This window comes from Thamnophis sirtalis, unplaced genomic scaffold (assembly GCF_051295495.1).
Source record: "Thamnophis sirtalis isolate CommonGarterSnake01/CBP01778 unplaced genomic scaffold, rThaSir2_p1.2 scaffold_2, whole genome shotgun sequence".
In the NCBI taxonomy this organism is placed as follows: domain Eukaryota; kingdom Metazoa; phylum Chordata; class Lepidosauria; order Squamata; family Natricidae; genus Thamnophis; species Thamnophis sirtalis.
The window spans coordinates 67079452-67100997 of record NW_028261382.1 but is presented as its reverse complement, the minus strand read 5'-3'; the positions used below and the strand labels follow the sequence as shown (position 1 = coordinate 67100997).

The window sequence follows — 21546 nt, the reverse complement described above, 5'->3', positions numbered from 1 at the left end:
CAGACCAACTTCTTCAGCCAAACGTGAGTCAATCTTTCCCCGCCCCCCTTCACTAGTGAAAGCTGCAATGGACTAGAGGACTGGAGTGGAGATAATTACTCCTTCCAAACAGTGATAAATGAAGTGACCCATTACCCTGCAACTGAGTTGAAAACAGATTCCCTATCAAAATGGGAAGGTCAACCCAGCCAGCAAGAAGGGATTTGGCCAGCATCTTTCACTTGCAAGCCATCAGAAATTGGGCTGCAGCTTGTGAATGAAGCACCACCAAATTGGGCTTTCTTCCCAGAGTATGGAAGGAAAAGATATCAGTGGGCACCTACTTGGCCATCAGCATGGGAAGCTCCTCCAAGCCAGCAGAGGGGGCCTTGGCATACAACCCCACCCCCTGCCAGCCATTGTTGGTTGAACTGCAACCTGTGAATCAGAAACCCCCGGGATGGGTCTTAACCCCAGGTCATGGATGGAGGAGATGCCAGTGGGCACCTACCCTCCCTCAGCAGATGGCACCATGGCAGATAACTGGGCAGTGGCCAACCGAAGGATTGACCTCCCCACTGGTTCCAGTATCCCCTGCAATGCCCCAACAGGTTCTTACCCCACCTTCCTACAGAGAAGAGTTCTCAACAGTGGAAGAAGAAATGAATGAAGGGATATTACTGCAGAATTGGTAGCAGAACAAAGTGATGAGGTGGTTCCTAAGGTTAGAGATGCAACTAGGTTCTGTCCCTTGGGGAAGCCAATAAAATGCCAGCGTTGCTGTCAATTTGGCCACAGAGCATCAGAGTGCTTTGCTCCAGCCCCAATATCACAAACATGTGCACCAACCACCAGAGTGGTAAAGACAAGGCTCCAGAAGCTACCACAGAAGAGTCATCTGGGCCAACAACCTCTGGAAGAGGATCCCCAACCTAAGGTGACAAAGAGTCCTACCAAGGGGGAAGCCTCGGAGGAGGGGAATGCCGAAGATGACCCAATGATTAGTGCACCCATCCACCCCTTTACAATAAAATGCAACCTCCAAGTGCCAGAAACTGGAGTGGAAGGGGAAGTTGGGGCAATTGTGGACATCGGCTACACCCGATGCTTAATTAGCATGTTGATTGTGGAGCAACTAGGTATATGTACAAGACCCCTAAACCATCCCATTTGGTTTGAGCAAGTGGATGGAACACTGATTGGAGGGGCCCCAGCCACTAAAATTACCGAATTGGTAAAGTTGATGATAGGCCACCACTATGAATTCCTCAGATTCATTATAGCTCCAAGAATGCAGGAACCAATTATTTTGGGACTTGCATGGCTGGACAAGTGGGAACCTACAATAAAGTGGGAGGACGGCATTAGAAAATTATCGGCTTTGGGCCGCTACCACCGGTGGAACCAAAAGGCCACCCAGGAATGATGGGACCCAACAGCTCAGATCATCCAGAACCTGTGGCACCTGCAGCAGACACCAAACCTCCAGGGATCCAACAAGTACCAAAAGACTACTGGGACTTAGTGGGGATGTTCAGTGAGGAAGATTGCAACTATCTCCCCACCCCGCATAGATTGTGCAGTAGACTTCAAACCGGGGGCTAACTTACCGAAGCCGAAAATGTACTCCATGACCCCCAAAGAGATGGTTGAATTGAGGAATTACATAGACATCAATTTGAAATGGGGCTTTATTGAACCAACAAAGTCGAAAGTAGCAACCCCAGTGCTCTTCAGAGAAAAGAAAAATGGTGGGGTTCATCTCTGTGTTGATCTGCGAGCCTTGAATGTGGTATGCAAAAAGAACACTTATCCCCTTCCCCTCATGAAAGATATACTAAATCACTTGGCAAAAGGCAAGATCTTTACCAAGCTGGACTTGAGAGAGGCGAATTACCGCATACGGATCAGAGAGGGAGATGAATGGAAGACGCTTTTAACACTCCCCTTGGCAGTTTTCAGTACAAAGTCATGCCATTTGGGCTACAAGGAGCACCTGCAGTCTTAATGCAGTACATAAATGTGGTGCTACATAACCACCTATACTGTGGAGTGCTTGTTTATCTAGATGACATCTTGATCTTCTCTAAAACCCTAGAAGAACACATGAAGCTGGTATGGCAAGTCCTGAAAAAACTTTTGGCCGCCAAGCTATATGCAAAGTTGTCGAAGTGTGAGTTTCACAAGACCTCACTAGATTACTTGGGTTATCACATCTCCAATGAGGGGATAGAAATGGATCCAGGAAAAGTGAAAGCTGTATTAGACTGGAAACCTCCAAGTACTCACAGACAACTACAAAACTTCCTTGGATTTGCAAATTTCTACAGGCAGTTCATTCTGACTTTTGCGGAAATTGCCCTTCCATTGACTGAGATATTAAAAACGGGGCCTTTCCCCACAAAACCAAAAGCAAATCAACCCCTGAAATGGATAATGGATTGTCAAAAAGCCTTTGAGAAATTAAAACGGCTCTGTGCCCAAGAACCCATACTGCAACACCCCGACCCCAAGCAACCATTCATAATCCAGATGGATGACAGTAGTAATAGCTGCAGTGCTACTACAAAAGAATAGAGAGCGCCACCACTTGCCATGCGCTTACATCTCTAAGAAACTCACCACTACTGAAAGGAGGTGGGCCATTTTGGAGAAAAAGGCGTTTGTGATCAGGTGGAGCCTGCTCATGTGGAGACATCTCTTGGAGGGGGGGATATGCCGTTCGAGGTCTGGACTGATCATTAAAACCTTGAAGCTATCCATGCCCATCGAAGATTATCTCCCAAACAAGTTCGCTGGGCACAATACTTCCAAAGGTTCAAATTCGACATTAAACACATCCTTGAAGGGAAGAACTTGTTGGCGGATGCTTTGTCGAGAAAACCGCAGTACGACAGTAAGAAGGAAGAAGTTGCTCAACCCATCCTTTCTTCCTCCCACCAACAAGTGGCCCAGGTCACCACCTGAGATAAGCTGATGACAGAGTTCAAAGCAGCACTCCCGGCAGACCCGTGGTTGAACAATAACAAGGACATCCTAACTATGAGAGGTGGTTTAGCCTGGAAGGGGTCCAAACTGTACGTCCCTGCGGGGTTGAGATTGGAAGTCCTACAGCGAAGCCATGATGCAAAATTAGGCGGCCACTTTGGATTCCTAAAAATGCTCCACCTTGCCAGGCATCAATTTTGGTGGCCAAGGATGAAATCGGAGGTGGAAGATTATGTAAAAAGCTGTGCTACTTCCGCAACAATGAAAACACGACTGGGGAAGCCCCCCTACAACAAGTGGCCAGCCCTAGCCAACCATGGGAAGAGATCGCAATGGGACTTCATTGTTGAACTCCCAGACAGCAGTGGAAATAGAGTAATCTGGACAGTTATTGATTTGTTTTCCAAGCAGATGCATTTCATTGCTTGCTCAGGGCTGCTGTCCGCAAAGAAATTAGTGAAAATGTTTGTGAAACACATTTATTGCTGCCCGGGGTGCCCAAGAGGATCATTTCAGACCGCAGAGTTCAGTTCACTGCCAAGTTCTGGAGAGAATTCCTGAGATCCATCGGCTCCACACAAGGACTCAGTTCAGCTTTTCATCCCAGCACGAACGGCACAGTGGAGAGGGCCAATGCAATGGTGGAATAATACATCCGGTGTTATGTGGGCTATCAGCAAGACAACTGGTCGGACTTGCTACCTTTTGCCGAAGTGGTGTACAACAATGCGATCCACAGCAGCACTGGATTAACTCCTTTCCAGATTACCAGTGGCGTGGAATTTGTTCCCATGCCTGAGCTACCTAGAGAACCTGAGAACCATGTCTCTGAATGAATGGATGGACACACTAAAGAAAGGATGGGAAAATACGAAGAAGGCTCTAGCAGATGCGGCAGAAGCCTACAAGAAGCAAGCTGATAAACACCGCTCGCTCCAACCCCCCCTTTCATGTGGGGGGCAAAGTTTTTGTATCTACCAAATATAAGATTAAGAATGCCTAGGAAAAAATTGGGCCCAAAATTTCTAGGTCCATTTCCTATAGAAAAGATAATTAACCCAGTTACAGTTCCACTCAGTCTACCCAGAATTCTAGGGAAAATTTACCCAGTATTTCATTGTAGCTTGTTGAAACCAGTAGTTGAGTCCAGCATAAGACCATCCACCCAAGCTCCCCCTCCTCCTGTAGTGGTAGAAGAGAAACACATTATGAGGTGAAAAAATCTTAGACTTGAGGCTATATAGGGGTCGCTTACAGTATTTAGTGCATTGGAAGGGGTACCTTTTGCCGAAGCCACTTGGGTGGGGAAGAGATGGTTATTTTTTTTTATTGCTAACTTTGATGTTGTTCTCTTTTCAGAAAACATTTTTCTTCTGAGGAGAGGATGCCTGTCAGGCCTGTAGTTATGTTCCTTTCAGGATCTTTGGCCTGCCACACTTTCTATTATTTCACTATGCTGTTTCATTAGTGTAGTAATTGGGAGGGGGGAATAAAAAGGAGTAGAATTGTGGAATGTGTTGTTGTCATTCCTTTCTGGAAGCCAAGGTCATCTTTTGTCTCTGCACCTCTGCATCTGACCGGAACCAGCTGGGTGGAGATGCCAGCATGGCCGAAGAAGATTGGACCATGTGATGGATTTATGGGTGTGGGGATAAGATCATGAACTTTCAACTGAGTGGAATCCCAGGAAGTTTTCAGAATTGGGATTTCCATAGATATGCTAAGATGTCTGACTTATTAAATTGGAACTTTAAGGATCATTTTGCCTTGGACTCTGATTTAATTCTGCATGATACTTGGAACGCTGACAGTATGACTTGGACTGTTTGATGGATTCTGATATTTCTATTTCCATGAAAGTAAAAGCCTATTTAAACTGCAGTGTCTCTGTATGCTGGTTTGTGTGTTCTCCAACACAACTCTCACAACGCTTGGCTGAACGTACTCACTCTCCCAACGGGGATCTTACATAACAGTCCCGATCTTTGGGAGACACGGATGGTGATTTTAGTTTTAGAGGATGTTCTCCGGCTTGTAGCCATAGCCTATGACTTGGTCCATGAGGTCCGGCAGCAGCTCTCGGTAGATCAGGATGGGCTTCAGTGCCCAGTAAGGATAGAAGACCTCACGGTAACGCAACACTCCGCCCCTCACAATCTGCCGGGCACAATCTTCTTTGGGGCTTGGCCTCTGGGTGATTTTGTTTCCCACCATCTTCACGGCCATTTCTGCAGAAAGGAAGAAAAAGTTGAGTAGTCAGCCTGAGAGGAGGGTGCTGGATTTGGGCAAGGTGGGTTTTGATGTGTCACTCACCAGTGTCGATGTAGCCTAGCACAGCCACAGTGATGGGCAGGTCCATGTTCCGCAGGCGCAACTCAGTACGCAGCGAGGTGAAGAATCCTTCCACAGCAAACTTGGCTGCTGAGTAGGAGACACTGAAGGGGCCCGGGACACGTCCTGGGAGGGAGAGGTTGGTGTGGACAGAGAAATGGTTTGCTCCCACTGTCTGTTCCTTCTCTCCTTTCCCTCAATCTCTCTCCCCAATCATATGTTTAGTTTAGTTTAGTTTATTGTCATTTGCACCTTGTACAAGGAAATTAAATGCCATATTCAGTGTACATTATAACTATAAAAATAAAACACAAACACGCATCCTTCACATGCTATACAATTGAACTAAAAAACCCTGATATTGCATTAATATTGCACTATGCAATTGAGTTCAGTACAGTTACTGCCCTGAGATAAAAGCTGTTTTTCTGCCTGATTGTTCTTGTTTTTATTATCCTGTACCATGTGCCAGATGGTAATAGTTCCAAAAAAGGGTGCCCAGGAGGAGATGGATCTTTGAGAATGTTTTGAACTTTCTTAAGGCAGCAGGTGCTATAAAGCTCTTCCAAAGTGGGGAGGGGGCAACCCATGATCCTCTGGGCAATGATGTTAACCCTCCGGAGCACTGTCCTATCTGCCACTGTGCAATTGGCAAACCCTACACAGGCAGAGTTAGTTAAAATGGTTCACCAACAAATGCGCGATAGATATGCGACGTCAAAATCGCTAATTGATTTTTGACAAAATCGCGATGACATATGAGCGATGACAAAATCGCGTCATCAACAAACTATAGACAGCCCAGTGAGTGTGCTGGGCCTTTAACATAGTGGGACGCGTATACATACGTTATAACCCTAGCCCTAGCCCTAACCCTAATTTTTATTTTATTTTATTGTGCTTGACATCGCGCTTTTGTTGGCGCAATTTTGATGTCGCGAATTTGTGGGTGCGATTCTGACGTCGAGTTTTAATCGGCGCTATTTTGTTGGCACGCATATGTCTATCGCGCAATTGTCGGGTCACGAGTTAAAATACTCTCTATGGTGCAGCATTAGAAGGTCACCAGCAGTTTTCCATTCAGTTATTGTTTCCTGAGAAGTCTCAGGTAGCATAATCTCTGCTGGGCTCTTCTTCCACTCTTGCAATTCTTTCAATGCCCTTCCACATCTACTTTAATACAAGTAGTCTCTGGAGCCCGCCCAGTGCCCACCATGACTGTAAATATCAGGTTGATTTTGCAATCCTTTTTTTTTTTTTGCAGCAGTCATTCAGCAAACCAACGCTTTACTATGGGCATGGTTTTGGAGAAAACTAGAAGTGCCCGTTTTTGGCAAAACTCTTGTCAAATGCAGTCAGGTGACTGTGGGATGCTGCAAATGGTCACAGGTGTTCAACCTTTGGCCATGGGTCCATGAGTGGGGGGAGGGGGACCGTTGGAATTTTGAATCCAAGTGGCAACGACCTTCAAGGTAGGTCTATATTGTAACAGTTGCTAAGTGACCAATACCTGTCACTTTGACTTGACGGGGATGTGTGGGTAGAACATAGCTAATGGCTTGTGCATGAGCTGATTGCATCTCTGCATTGCAAAGAAACCCAACCCCAAAGGTGATGTGCAGCCAGTTAAAGCCTGCTTATTGTAGCTGTCTTCTGGAGAAGAAAGTCAGTTACAGCGCTTACAATGAGAAGGGCAGATAAAAACCAAGAGTGAAATATGATCATCTATTCTGATTGGTTTGTTTGTTGATTGATTGATTAATTAAATGGAACGACTTGATTGAGAAATGATGGTTGGATGGAGTGGATGAGATCATCAGGAAGAAAGAGACCAGAAATCTGGGGAATAAGAGGCAATGAATGAATGTGAGTATAAGAAGGAATACAAGGAAGAACGGGATGCAAGGAGAGAAAGGGATGGGGAAATGGAGGGGCTGGTGCTGGGATGACACCTGGAAGCAAATCCTCTGTCATCAAACTGAGAACTGGTAGGGTCACATGCAGGAGAGTCCCTCCGTCAGCACAAACGAATGCTCCACTGCGGCATCATCCATATGCCAGCCCTGTGTGAGGATTGCGGTGCCTACCACTCATGGAGGAGATGACTACAATGTTCCCCTTAGATTCCAGCAGAAGATCCATGGCAGAGATGGTCATCTGGGCGTAGCTGAAGAAGTTCACTGTCATCGACTTGATCACAGGCTCAATTTCTCCTTTGAAGGGACCAAAGGAGCTTCCCCCAACGTGGTTCAGGACTAGTTGGTCAAGGCCTCCTGGGGGAGCGAAGTACAGAGAGCATTCAGGGCACAAGGGGCAAACTGACCTTTTTCTGGTGCTGGCCTGCTGCCATCCGTGGAGGGTGTCTTCCAGCATGGGCACACAGAGGTCTGCAAAGGGGCTGTATCCTGACATCACAGGTCAGCACTGGAAGGAGCCTAGTGCAGGTGAAGGTTGGCCAGCCAGGCCGGCACAGGGCTAGATATTGAGGTATCTTGGGCCTCTGTAAGGCCAGGAGCCAAAATGGTTGATCCTCCAGGACAGGAATGAGCACCCTCCCCCCACTGCTGGCCATCCTTGCTTTTCCTGCTCACTTTATTGTCATTAAATTCATCCCTCTGGAATGCAAGGAGGCCTGATAGCCCAGTGGTTAGAATGCAGCATTGCAGGTACTCTGCCCATTGCCTGGGGTTCGATCCTGACCAGCTCAATATTGACTTAGCCTCTCATCCAGATTGTTGGGAGCAACATGCAGATAATGAATGCTGAAGCACTGAATGTGGTAAAGGACTATGGGGCAGTGTATAAGTAAGTCCTGTTGCTATTCAGAAGGGGGTTGGATTAGAAGCCCCCCAAGATTCCTTCCCACTTGTGTGTTATTCTGTTATTCACATTGCCTAATATCGGTGGCCAGCTCTGGATTCTAAGGGCCACGTGTGATGCAGAGCACATGAAGCCCTTCTCACAAACCCCGAGAGACCAAACATGTCTCTATGTACAGCCCCAAAGTCCAGAAAAAGTGTCTCCACAGGTACACCACAAAGATTTGAATTGCTCGTTGGCCTTCAAAGAAGTTGCCCCCCCACCCCATTTCTTCTTTGACGTTTAATGACCCCATAATCCCTTGTGGGATAGAGTTGGGGCAACTGAATGGAGCTGAGTGTTTATTGGCCGGATGCCCTTCTTGTTGCCAATGCGGAGTTTTATTCAGCAGATAATATTCTCAATGTGCTCAGAGAGAGAAATACCTACCTCTACCTAGGATTGAACTCACAGCCTCCCGATTGTCAGGCGAGAGCTCCACCTCTAGGCCACTGTACTGCCCCCTCCACATTTGCTGCATGGATTCCCCCATTTCTGGAGGAGCCATGGAAACATGACCTCTCTGGGTTCACTTCCCCATGCAGGAAAGGAGGGGACAGCAAAGCGCTTGTGGGGGAGACAACTCCTATAGAGAGGAATGAATGATGCTAGGAAGGGCAGGTGGTCGCGGCTGGGATAAGTAAGGGAAGCTGAAGACAGCCTTACCTACATTCACACAGAGCATCCAATTCAATAGGCACTTACTTTCCCTACCGGTTTGCAAATTGGAGCATGCCCCTCGCTTCGCTTGCACACATGTGTTTGGCCTTCCATGCATGCACTTTGATCACACACGTGGCTTGCACCCATGCACACGGCTTGAAAACGTGCTTAAGTAGGACAGCATAGAGCCAGGGCAAGCAAGCGGACTCACCCACGATTTCCACTATCCTTTTGCGCAAGCCTGTCTGAACCGGCTGAATACCCCCTCTGATCCAATTCCTCAATCTGTCTCTTCCCCCACCCCACCCCACCCCATCCCACCCCAGGAGTCACAAGGGTTGGTCCTGGGTGAAATGGAGAAAGTCGTCTTTACCCAACTTGGCCTTGGTTTCTTCCACCACCATCTGGGCAGCGGTCAGGTTGCCCATGTCTGCAACCACATAGTGGGCAGAACTGGCACCCAGGTCCTGGCACTTCTTCACCACCTGAAGAGGAAGGGAAAAAGGGGGCAAAGGGTTGGAAAGGACTCACAAGAACCGGTGTTTGGTTGAAAAAGTCACAATGGTGGCCATGACACTGCGCTTGAATCTCTGTGAATCTTAATATTAGGATGGAACGGAAATCGTTTTAATGGGGTTTTATGGACAATGAATTAGAAAATAAGTGTCAGAAATTTACATATTGTAAATTTCATATTGTATCGATGAAATGCACAAAGATAAAGGAATAATGAAATGAAACAGGAAATATGACTTGTAATATTGATGAGAAAACTTGTGGAAAAAATGAAACTGATGAGGAAGAAGGTGGGGCTTAGCAGTGAGAAGACGGACTTTCAGGCAGCTCCTGAGGGACCATCTAACCGGGTCATTTGGACGGTTCTTTTTTGAACCTAAGCTGTCCCGAAGAAAGGTAGAGGGAAATCCAGTGGTCCCAGAGACGTTCGCAAGGTCTCTGGGGACTTAGGGAAACCTCTCTTTGCCAGTGATTTCTGGACCAGCCACAAGGCTGCTGAAACTGCGGATAGCCCTAAAGAGACTGGATAAGAACATGTAGTTTGGTGTGAGTTTTAAATCTTTTTTTGTTGGAAAGAGAACACTCTAAATTTGGAAACTTAGTTTAAAATAAGGCTGATTAGTGAGAAAAGCGGCGAGTATAAATGTTGCCAATTGAACGATTATCTTTTCTGTTCCTTTTTTTATCTTTGGAAACCGGGCTGGACTTTCTTGTAATTTAAATCGGCTTTTTGTGTTCCTCTTTTTGCTGTTGATATTTCTAACTTTGAATCTTGTGGGGACATTGAATTTAAACCTAAAGTGCTTTGAATATCTGTCCTTTGTTTTCTTTTAGCTTTTTGGTTGCGTTTTAACAATTAGTAATTAGCAATCGCTACGGAAGTTTTAACAGAGTTAATGCAAGCTATAAGCTACAAGCTAATACTGCCATCTAGCGGACTTGAACTATTGTTACCAACACAGGTGCTATTGTTTCCTTATCTGGACTTCTGTTAGACTAAATAACAGAGTTGCGATGGAGCTGAGAGTGACCTTGGAAAGACTTTTATCTTAGGGGGGGGAAAAAGAGTCTGAAAAGACTATTTGTTTTAGCTTGGTGGCATCTTTTCTCTTTTCAACATTATTTTCATACCATTTTGTTGGGGAGATATTGACATTGATTTTTTTTTTTGATCACTCTTTTTGACCTTTTGGCTACTTACACTTTTTTTTCCACCTGTGGCTTGAAGCACCCCTCCTTTTTTGGAGGGGGGGTTTCTTCTCTTACTTTATGTCTTCTTTTTGTATTTTGTTTTGAAGACATTGGGACATCAATAGATGGCTTACTTTAAACTTTGAGCAAAATAGTTTGAAGAGTTTTTTCTTTCTTTTTTTTCCTTTCTCTCTTTCTCTTTCTTTTTTTCCTTCTTTCCTTATCTCTCCTTTTTCTCTCTTTTGTCCCCTACGCATTTCACCCACTGTACTTATAATCTTCCACCCTCTAATACTAATTGACTATGAGTAGAAAAGCAGCCCCTCTTGGCTCTACATCAACTTCCTCACCTGCGGGAGGCCAGAGGACAACACAGTCAATGCTTCAGCATGAAAAAGAGAAAGGAGCAAACTTTGAAACACTCATGCAAGCGATGCAGAAAATGCAAGCAGGAATTGACAGTAAGGATGACAAGTTAGACACCCTTGTAAATAAGTTTTGAGAGTATGGGGAAAAAATGGAGGTAATGGAACAACAAAACCAAAGCATAGTACAAAAAGTTGATAAAATGGAAGGGAAAATTGAAAGTATGCACAACTGGATGACGAAATATGAAGACAGGATTCAAAAAATTGAAAATAAAATCCAAGGAGAGAAGAAAACTGAGAAGCTAGAGAGCAGATTAAGCAATGATGAAAGAGAGAGTAGTGGAATATTAAGATGGGAGATGGATAGGTCTGAATTTTTCTTAAGATTTCAAAACATAGAAGAAGAAAAAGGAGAGAACTTAGTTCAGATAATTTCAAAGATCTTGATAGATGTTCTGGAGAGATCTCAGGATAAGATAATAGAAACAATAGACGAAAGCTTCCGAGTATATACAAGATATGCAATGAGAAATGCTCTCCCAAGGGAAGTATATGTAAGATTTACTAAGAAAACAATTAAATCACAAATCTTACAGAAATTGGGAGATAGAAAATTAGAATATAAAGGTAAGGAGATTGTAGTTCTCAAACAAATTCCTAGAGAGGTGAGAGAGAGGAGAAGAGAATACCAATTCCTGACCAAAGTATTGATAAAAAAAGGTGTTAATTACAGATGGCTCATACCGGAAGGTTTACTATGTACATGGCAAGGACAAAGACACAGGATAGACACAATCGAGAAGGCAGAAGCTTTTTACGCAGAATACTTTAGAGAAATGGCTGAGAAAACTGTGAAAGATTACTCGGTGGCACAACTACTGGAACTACCTACAACCGCGACCGAAAAAATAGAAGGAGCAGTAGGTGGAATTGAGAAAGAAGGGGCGGCGGGGGATGGGAGCTATAAAGAAAAACGAGAACCTAGATCTACTAGAATGATAAACCCTGTATATAAAGTATAAACATGGAAGAAAGAAAAATGATCACAGGGTTTCCTGGGTGGAGCCTGCTGGTGGTGGCAGCAAAAAACCAGCTGCCTCCGAATTCCTGGCTATGTACCTGTTTAGAGGATCTTCCATCTGACGTCTTATCAGGTTTTCTTATCCTTCAGGCAAGAAGGAAAGAAGAAATTGTTTTGCTGGCAAATGCTCTTCGATTTTTGCAGCTTTTGTGCTTGCAGGGAGAGGGGGGCTAGCCCAAAGCAGAACGGCTGTCCGTGCTGGGAACTTCAAACTGCCTTGTGCGGGACAAAGTAGGTCTCCCCCACTCAGTTCAAAGTTTTGATTGATTTAATCTTATCACGAGCTGGATCCGTATTACGTGGGCAATAATTGTTTATCAAGATTTTAGCTTCTTTTCTTTTTCTCCAACAAAAAACTATTTACTTAGAGGCTTTTAAAATGGCGCCGAGCAGGCTGGTTTCTCCGGTAATAATGAACACTTTTTGTTAACTGTTACAAGAATTCAAAACAAAGGAGAATGCTTATCATTTGTTTCACAATCGGCCAGCAGAAGCTTTTTAATTAGTTTCATTTCTACAAGACTTTCACTCCCTCATTAATCTTGCTTATCTGGAAGTTAAATGGTGATGAATCTGCTGAACTGTCTTGTTATAATGTTTACTCACTGAAAGTTTTGCCAAGCCTTAAACTTCAAAGTAAAAGGGGAACTCAGCTTCTTTACTTAAAGTTGCATATTCAGGCAACAGAGTTTTATTAATTGCAGGCAGATAAATTTTGAAATGGCTTCAAAACTAAATATTAATTTGAAGTCGTCACCCTCTACTTCCAGGGGCACATCCCCAGTGCCTGGCACAAAGCTGTAGCCTCCGCTTCCTACGCCCCCTACTGGGGATGTGTTAACAAAAGAATTTTTCCTGAGCAAACTAAGCGAGGCTCTTAATGCACTGACAATTAAAATGTAAGATAAGCTTAGAGATAATAGAGAGGTGATAAAGCAGGAGAGAAAAGAGGAAATAAAAGAAATGAAAGAAGAAATCAAAAGTGAAATAAAAGGACTTAAACAGGAGCTGTATGAGAAAATCGACGCTAAGGTTGTTAAAATTAGAGATGAAATGCTGAGACTTGTAACTGTATTGACAGAACATACTTCTGGAATGGAAGATACTCTAGAGGTTCTTAATGATGCCAATACTAACTTGACATTGAAAACAGAGGTGGTGGAACAAAAAGTGGAAAATGCTGAAAAAGAAATTATTATGATACAGTATCGACAAATGGACTTTGCATTAAGAGTAAGGGGGCTGCGTGAGGAGAAACAGGAGAACTTGAAACAGATCCTATCGGAAGCTTTTGACCACCTGATAGGAAGACCAGGGACCAACCTTGACTGGCAAATCGACAAAGCTTACCGTGTTAATTCTTGGCTGGCAAAGCAGAAGCAGCTTCCTCGAGACATCATTATATATTTTACTACAAGAGAGCTTAGAAATACGGTACTGCAAGCGTCTTATAACACTAAGCTTCAAATTGGCGGTCAAGACCTGATTGTTTTGAAAGAGATACCACAAGTCATGAATGAAGTGATGTTTGAGAGCAAAATACTGAAGTCATGGTCAGAAGCGTATATTACATTACTACCTAAGGAAGAGACCGATCTAACACAAATTAAGAATTATAGACCAATTTCCTTATTAAATTCAGATTACAAGCTATTTGCATCTATACTAGCTGAGAGACTTAAAAAATATTTAAATGGCTTCATCCACTCAGATCAAAATGGCTTCTTACCTAAAAGACAAATTAAAGACAACATGAGAATGATTTTGAATACTTTGGAATACTATGAGGCCCACCCTGAAAAACAAATGGCATTGATGTGCAGAAGGCTTTTGACAATGTGAATTGGCAATTTATGTTTTTACAACTGGAGCAGATGAATTTTGGCAAGAAATTTACTCAAACTATACGAATGATATATCAGAAACAAGCAGCAAAGATAATGGTAAATGGAGAATTAACAGATCCTATTGAAATAAAGAGAGGTACGAGACAAGGTTGCCCATTATCACCACTACTCTTTGTCTTAACATTAGAGGTCCTAAACAGAAAGGTCAGAGAAGAAGAAGAAATAAGAGGAATGAAAATTAAGAAAGAAGAGTATAAACTACAAGCGTTTGCAGATGACCTAGTTTTTATTCTTGAAGATTCACTAGAAACAGCACCTAAACTGCTAGAAAGAATAGAGGAATATGGAAAAGTAGCAGGCTTGAAAATAAACAAAGATAAAACAAAGATTATGACAAAGAATATCCCAGCAACACAAAAGGAAGAGCTGTCAGAAACTTTGCAGATTCAAACTACAAGTAAGGTTAAATATTTGGGGATATACTTATCACCTAGATGTAGCACTCTTAAGGAGGACAACTACACCAGACTAAAACAACAAATAGCGATTGATCTGAAGAAATGGGAAAATCTGCACTTATCAATGATGGGAAGAATTTCTATAATTAAAATGAACATTTTACCTAGAACTCTATACCTGTTTCAGACAATCCCAATCAGATTGGCTAAGGATTTTTTTCAAGATTTAAATAAAATAGTTTTGAAATTTATTTGGCAAGGGAAAAAAGCTAGAATAAAACTTAAATTGCTACAAGATGCTAGATCTAGAGGAGGATTTGGCCTACCTGATTGGGAGCTATACTACCAAGCAACAAACTTGATGTGGATTAAGGAGTGGATATCACTAAAAAAACTCTAGATTATAGAATGTAGAAGATCATGATTTATTGTTGGGATGGCATGCTTTCTTATGGTATAAGGGAACTAAAGCACATGGTTATTTTAGAAGACATTATATAAGGGAGGTGTTGTTATTAAACTGGGAAAAGGTAAAAAGATTACACTACTTAAAAATTCCAGTCTGGATATCAACAATTGAAGCATTTTCATATCCAATAATATATAAAAAGGAACAAAGTTAGATATATTGAATTATTGAATGCAGAGGGTGAACTCAAATCTATTCAAGAGTTGAAACAAGAAGGGATAGAAATGAACTGGTATTCATATGTACAGATACAATCTAGATAGAATGAAGATAGAAAAACCAAAGGTTTCTACAATAAAATGACTGAGTTAGACAAAATTTTAACAGGTACTGATGAAAAAGTAATTTAAAAACTATATGGATATTTATTGGAGGTTAAATTGCAAGAAGAACAAGTTAAAGAAACTATGATAGCTTGGGGAAAATTTTTTAGGTATGGGATTGACTTAGAGAATTGGCAGAAATTGTGGTCTCAAAATTATAAAATGACAATGTCTACTGCATATAGAGAAAACTTGTATAAGATGTTTTACAGGTGGCATCTACCCCGAACTAGAATTGCAAGAATGTTCAAGAATAAATCAGAAAAGTGTTGGAAATTCACCAGATACCGGGGTCATGCTACCACATGTAGTATTGAAGCTAAAAGATACTGGACTAAAATCCACATGTGGTTGGAGAAAATGACACACAAACAAATAGACTTTAAACCAGAGGTCTTTTTATTGGGGATCATACCAGAAATCTACAACAAAGACTTAAAATATTTGATTGTAAATGTGTTAACAGCAGCCAGAATTGTATTTGCAAAAAACTGGAAAAATGAAACAATACCAAAACAGGAAGAAGTTATCCGAAAAATAATGGACTGTGCTGAAATGAGTAAATTGACACTTGAAATTAGAGAACAAGAGGATGAACAATTTTATAAGATATGGGATTTGTTTTATCGGTGGCTAGGGGGAAAAAAAACTTGGAAATGAAAAAGGATATACTTATGCTTTAATTGAAGAAGTTAAATGATGATACAACTATGCTGTGAAATAAACTAACAATGATACAATGAAAAATTAATATATCAATGAATTGAATATTTTAGAATTTTTTGCTTTAAAAAGGATAAGGATAATAATGATTTTATGTATATCTAATAGAGGTCTGGTGATATAATGTATAATGTTAAGAGCGTATTATAATAATATTCTGCTGCTGATAAATAATTTTAATAAGGGAATAATTGAAAACTGGTATATATATGTAGTGACGTTTTGTTGAAAAATGAAGGAATAAGATCTCTGTTTGAAAGTATGAAGTACAAGGATAATAATGAACATAAGTATATTTTCTGGGGAAAAATAATACTAATGGTAACTGAATATATATTGTAGAATGAAAGTGAGGTATTTAGTTATACTAGATGAAAAATCTGAGATGGTAAATATTATTCGAGGCTGTGGATGTTAAAACACCTGTAACCAAACGACATGCTATATGTAATGATGGTTTTTTTTTCTTTTTGTGTTTTTTTTCTTTTGTGTGTGTGTGTGTGTGTTTATTATTGTTGTTGTGTGTATTAAATATATATATAACAGAGAGATACGGTGTGTGTGTGGGGGGGAAATGTAGTTGGGATGGATTGCCACAGGTAGGGGAATAAGAAATGATACTAAATTATAACCTATTAAATGAAATAATAAATGTATAAGAATGATAAATGTTAAAACACCTGTAACCAAACGACATGCTGTATGTGATGATGGGGTTTTTTGGTGTTTTTTTTCTTCTTTCTTTTTTGTGTTTGTTTCTCTATTGTTGTGTGTATATGTTGTAACAAAAATAAAAAATATTTATTAAAAAAAAAAGAAAAAATGAAACTGACTAGTTTGATCAAAGAAAGGCTTTTTTGAAAGACTTGAAACCTTACATGGATAGTTGTTGAAAGACAAAGAGAAAAACGGATGATTTATGGATTGGGGATTTAAAAAGTAAGTTAAACAGGAAGGTGAAAGAATTTAGATGGCAACTATGTAATAGAAAAGAGGGCAGGAATCATGATTCTATGTTTTCTTTCTAATTTAATTTTTTTTATTTTTCCCTCACGTAAATTTTGCATGCTTTTTGAAAAATTCTAACAAAAAATAAAATAGAAATAAAAGAATCTCTACTAATTTTTAACAACAACAAAAGTCAAGATGCGTGGCTACCGTCTTTTTTTTTAAATCACCTTGGGGGGGGGTCAAGAGCAAATGATGGCAGCAGGATTAACTTTCATGCTTATTATAAACCCCCACCCTGCCTGTTTCCTGACATTCGGTTTCCTGTAACCGAGGTTGGGTGTTGATCAGAGCCTCCCTCCAGAATGGCTGGTGTGTGTGTGTGTGTGTGTGTTTGTGTGTGGCATCGGTGTGCCCCAGCAAGCAGGAAGGGAGCTGCCCCAGCTCTGAAAAGCAGGAGCTGGATTTGCACCCAGCACCCAGCACCCTTTTGAGACTGAAGCTGGGGAGGGAATCTATGGAGATTCTCCATCATGCAAGGTCATGGCTGTCCCAAAGGTGCTTTTTCAAGGGGCAACGGAAGTTTCTGGTTTTTTTTCCTGGAAGACGTTTCGCTTCTCATCCAAGAAGCTTCTTCAGTTCTGACTGGATGGTGGGAATGGAATCCTCTCAGAGCTGAAGAAGCTTCTTGGAGGAGAAGCGAAATGTCTTCCAAGAAAAAAAAACCCAAAAACTCCCGTTGCCGCTTGAAAAAGCACCTTGGTATACGGAGAGAATCTCTCCCCAGTTCCAAGCGTGGAGAGGGGCTCGTTCTCTTTTTCGCGTGGGAAAGCGGTCCAGTTCTTAGCTGAAGAGTGAGCGAGGCAGCGCATGGGCCGAGGGGAAGAGGAGGCTGCCAACCGTGCAGGGCTGGCCCTGTTCAGGCGATGGGGGGGTATCCCTCCCGCTCTCCGCTTACCTTCCGCAGGTGCTCCTCCCTCCGGGCGGTCAGCATCAGGTGGGCGCCCATCCGTGCAAACTCGTAGGCAATTTGCTCCCCGAGGCCTGCACTGGAACCCGTCACCAACACGCGCATCCCACGCACCATCTCTGCGGGCAGAAGAGGAGACGGCCCGTGGATGTCGCTGCCAGGAAAACGAGGCTGGCCGAAGGTCTTTAACTAAGGGAAGAGATCCACGGCCCCACGCGTGGACCTCCCTGCCTTGAACAGCGGGGATGGACTAGAAGACCTCCGAGGTCCCTTCCAGCCCTCTTGTATTGTTCTGTGTTCCCTTCTGTGAATTTTCTGAGTTTTCCTTCAAGCTTCACCGCTTCAAACACTTATTGGAAGCAGTTTACATTTCCTCTTTTTATTCAATTGGGTGTGTCGTCTAAAAGGGACGGTTCTAATGGGCGCACTTCTGAAAGCCACTCCTTGGGCAGGAAAGTGAATAAAGGAGCAAATAAGGGGTCGGGGAGGGGTGACAGCATTATCCTCCTCCCCCTTCCGTTGGACCCTTACTCGATTCCCCACCAGAGCCCCATCAAGCCGCCTCTTCTCTCTCTCGGGGCAAATTCCAACGAAAGGCTTCGCTTCCAAGAGCGCCCCTCCCTCCCCCCCCCCGTTCATCGGGGACACAGGTCATTCGGGAGATGCCAGCGGTCTGCTGCTCCCCCCACCACCCTTTGGTAACCCACGTCGAAGCGAAGCAACCAAGAGCCCAGCGAGCATCCACCTCCCATGCTCCGCGGCTTGGCCAGAGAAGTAGGGAGGGAGGGGGGCATTTTGGCATGGAGAAAAGTTACACACACCCCGCCCCGAAGGAGAACAAACAGCCCTCCAAACTGAGGGGGGATCTTCAGTTGTCAATAGGAGCAGGGCAGCCCACCCCCCTAAACTAATTATTTGTGGAACCAGCTGATGGCAGAGAAATTCCTTCTCGGTGGGTGGGATTTAATGGGGTTTTTCAGGTTTCGGTGGAGAAAGCGGATTGTCTGGTTCTCCCCACTTGGTTCTTTCCTTCTTGGGCTAATTGCATCTTTTCTCAGCCCCAAATTCTACTCCCCCCCCATCTCTCCCCCCAAGTTCATTCCCCAGATTCTGCACTGCCTGAATTTCCCAACCCAGCCAAGTTTAAAGATCTATGGACTTCAGCCCCCAGGATTCCCCAGCACCATTTTCTGCAATTTGCTCCTGCAAGGGGGGAGGGCAGAATTTCTCAACTTCAGAGACTTTGACTTCAACTCCCAGAATTCCTCCTGGCCGGTGCATTGCCCACCTCAACCTGGGTCTTTCTACATTCTCCTAACTGCCACCTAAGTAGAATATGTCTGGCCACCAGCTACACTTACTATCAGGGATGCTCAGCCTCCCGCCAGGTGGGTGAGAATTGCAGGTAAGGGATTGCAGAACTGCCAAGGTGCCCTGCAGCCACTTCAAACTCCATCAGTGCTGCTGCTTCGGGGTAGGTGGAGGATGGGGGCTCACCCAGGTGCCCTGGGGCTGGGCAGAGGTCGGCTCAACCTCAAGCCCCCAAAGCAGCTCCCCGTCTCTTCCTCTGAGGTGACCCATCCAGGTATCTGGGACAGGGATGAAAGCTGGCTGCCCAGCCCTGGGCAATAGATTCCATCTGTTGAAAGGCACCACCATTTGCTAATGGATTCCTTTTCTTGCAACAGGACTGTGTGAGCAGAGAATCCAGTGTGTGGCACCATTTGCCACGAGAGCTTGGATGTAGCTGAAATGCAAAGCTGATGCTTCCAGGACTTCTGACAGCCTTCCTGATCTCCATCCTGCCCTTTTCTACTTCCTGAAACCCACATCCCCTTCCCAATCTGAAATCTGGAGATTATCCAACGTGCCGTTTCCCCTTGGGGGGGGGGGAGATTTTCTGAATAATAGGGCGCACGAGAGGGTGCAGAGAAAATCACACAGAGGAAGAAAGGGATGTTCGCATGTGCTCATCAGTGGTGTCCAGGCAATGGGCTTAAAGAGATGGATGACGTCTGCCTCAATGCTGGATTTGGGGTGTGTTGTGCGACCCCCAACCCTTTTCTTTAGTGTGGAGGTCCAAGCCCATTGTAGGAACACCACAAATGGGCTGCCCTCCTGGCGAGACCAAAACCAGCTCGCCTCCTTCACATCTTGCATGCAGGAGTTTCACCCACATTTCCCCCTCTCCAGGGAAGCCCATTCTTTTCCCATTAAATGGAAAAAAAGGGTAATTAAAAAAGAAAAGAAAAAAGGCAGAAGCACAGCAATGGCCTGGCCTCCCCATGGGGGGGGGGGGGAAATCTACCCTCCTTACCTGCAGAGAAATTTTCCTGTGGGTAGTAATAGTAAGCGCAGAAGCCGATGAGCAGAGGGACGAGGATTTTGAGGAGCGCCATGGCCAGCGTCTGAGCTCTCTCGTGAAGCTTCACGCACTTTTTCTTTGCAAGCACATCGCCAAGTTCAGAAAGGGAGTTTTCCCAGCTCTGATGAAAGACAGGAGGCTTTGGTGGCGCCCAATCAGGGCAAGGCTCAAGGGGGTGGGGGAGGCGGTGCCTCTTTGCTGACTCGGGTTCTCTCCAGGACCGAGGGATTGACAGCCATCCAAGATAAATATCACAGCGGTTTCAAAAGTTGCCTGGGAGGCCTTGGCCTGAGGGGGTTTTGGCCACAGGTTTTGCATCACTGTGTGTGTAGAAAGCATGAACACCCCAGCAATCCTGATGCCAGCCTTTCACAAGGTCCCCTGACTGGTTCTTTTCCGGAGGGAGGGGAAGATTTCTGGGCCTGGGTCAGTGGGCCAAATTGATTGGTTTGATTGGATAGAGCTCCCAGAGCATGCTGGCTGGGGAATTCTGAGAATTGAAGTCCACAAGTCTTAAAGTTCTTTTGATCATCAGAAGACTTTTGATCATCAGAAAGTCACGTGACCCCCAGGGACACAGCAAACGTCATAAATGTGAATCAGCTGCCAAACGTCTGAATTTTGACCATGTGACCATGGGGATGGTGCCACGGTCATAAGTGAAAAACAGGGATAAGTCACTTTTTTCACTGCCGCTACAACTTCAAAGTGTCACTAAATTAAGTATTTTTTTTTTCAAATATATTTTATTCATTTTCACATTCCATTTTACAGTCACTTATATACTGGATATTTGCTATAAGAAAAGAAATAAAACAAAATAAAAAAGAAAACACAACTCATCATTCACAACCCCACCTGACACTTCCATCCTCCATACTTTCCTTTCCTCCCTCTAACACTCCCCTCCTACTTCCCTTTCCCCTCAAACCTTCCTTCTCCCCTTACTCCCAGCACGCCCTCCTTACATTCCCCTTACTCCTTCCTTACTCCTCCCTCTTCTTTCCCTCTACCTCCCTCCTTGGTGTATTCCTTTATTCAACTGTTGTTTATTAATATAATATGATAAAAAATAAAATAAACCAAGGAAAAAAAATATAAAGAAAGAAAAGAGAGGGAAAAAAAAGAACAACCGTATACAAGTGCATTCTTTTTCTTATTGAGACTATGTTAACACCCACCCACCCACCCCCCATAAATCCCCATCCCTAATCCTCCCGACTTCCCAGGGCCCACACCTGGCACTGCCCTCTATCTAAAGTATCTTATGATCGTATGGATTAAAAATAAAAGTAATATATTAAAAAAAAATAGATAGAAAGAAAATACAAATTATATAAAGGAAAAGAAAGAAAAAAAAAAAGAAAAGAAAAAAAGAAAAAAAGAACTCTTTGTATTAAGCTCAGCCCCCCATCTTTATCTATGTTTAAATAGTGTAAGTCATTCTATATGTATTTTATTCTCGTC

At 43.5% G+C, this 21546-nt stretch overlaps 1 protein-coding gene across 1 annotated transcript; it reads right to left on the bottom strand.

Annotated features, from left to right (window-relative positions):
* Positions 1-3430: 3430 nt before the first annotated feature.
* LOC148048899 (hydroxysteroid 11-beta-dehydrogenase 1-like protein B) lies at positions 3431-20185 on the bottom strand. The gene is made up of 6 exons (XM_087705859.1): positions 20032-20185; positions 17703-17833; positions 9194-9305; positions 7386-7571; positions 5281-5424; positions 3431-5195 (listed from the first exon to the last, which is right to left on the bottom strand). Exons 1-6 carry the CDS (start codon positions 20111-20113, stop codon positions 4981-4983), a joined length of 870 nt encoding a protein of 289 aa, XP_087561985.1. The 5' UTR covers positions 20114-20185; the 3' UTR covers positions 3431-4980.
* Between the last annotated feature and the right edge of the window lie 1361 nt (positions 20186-21546).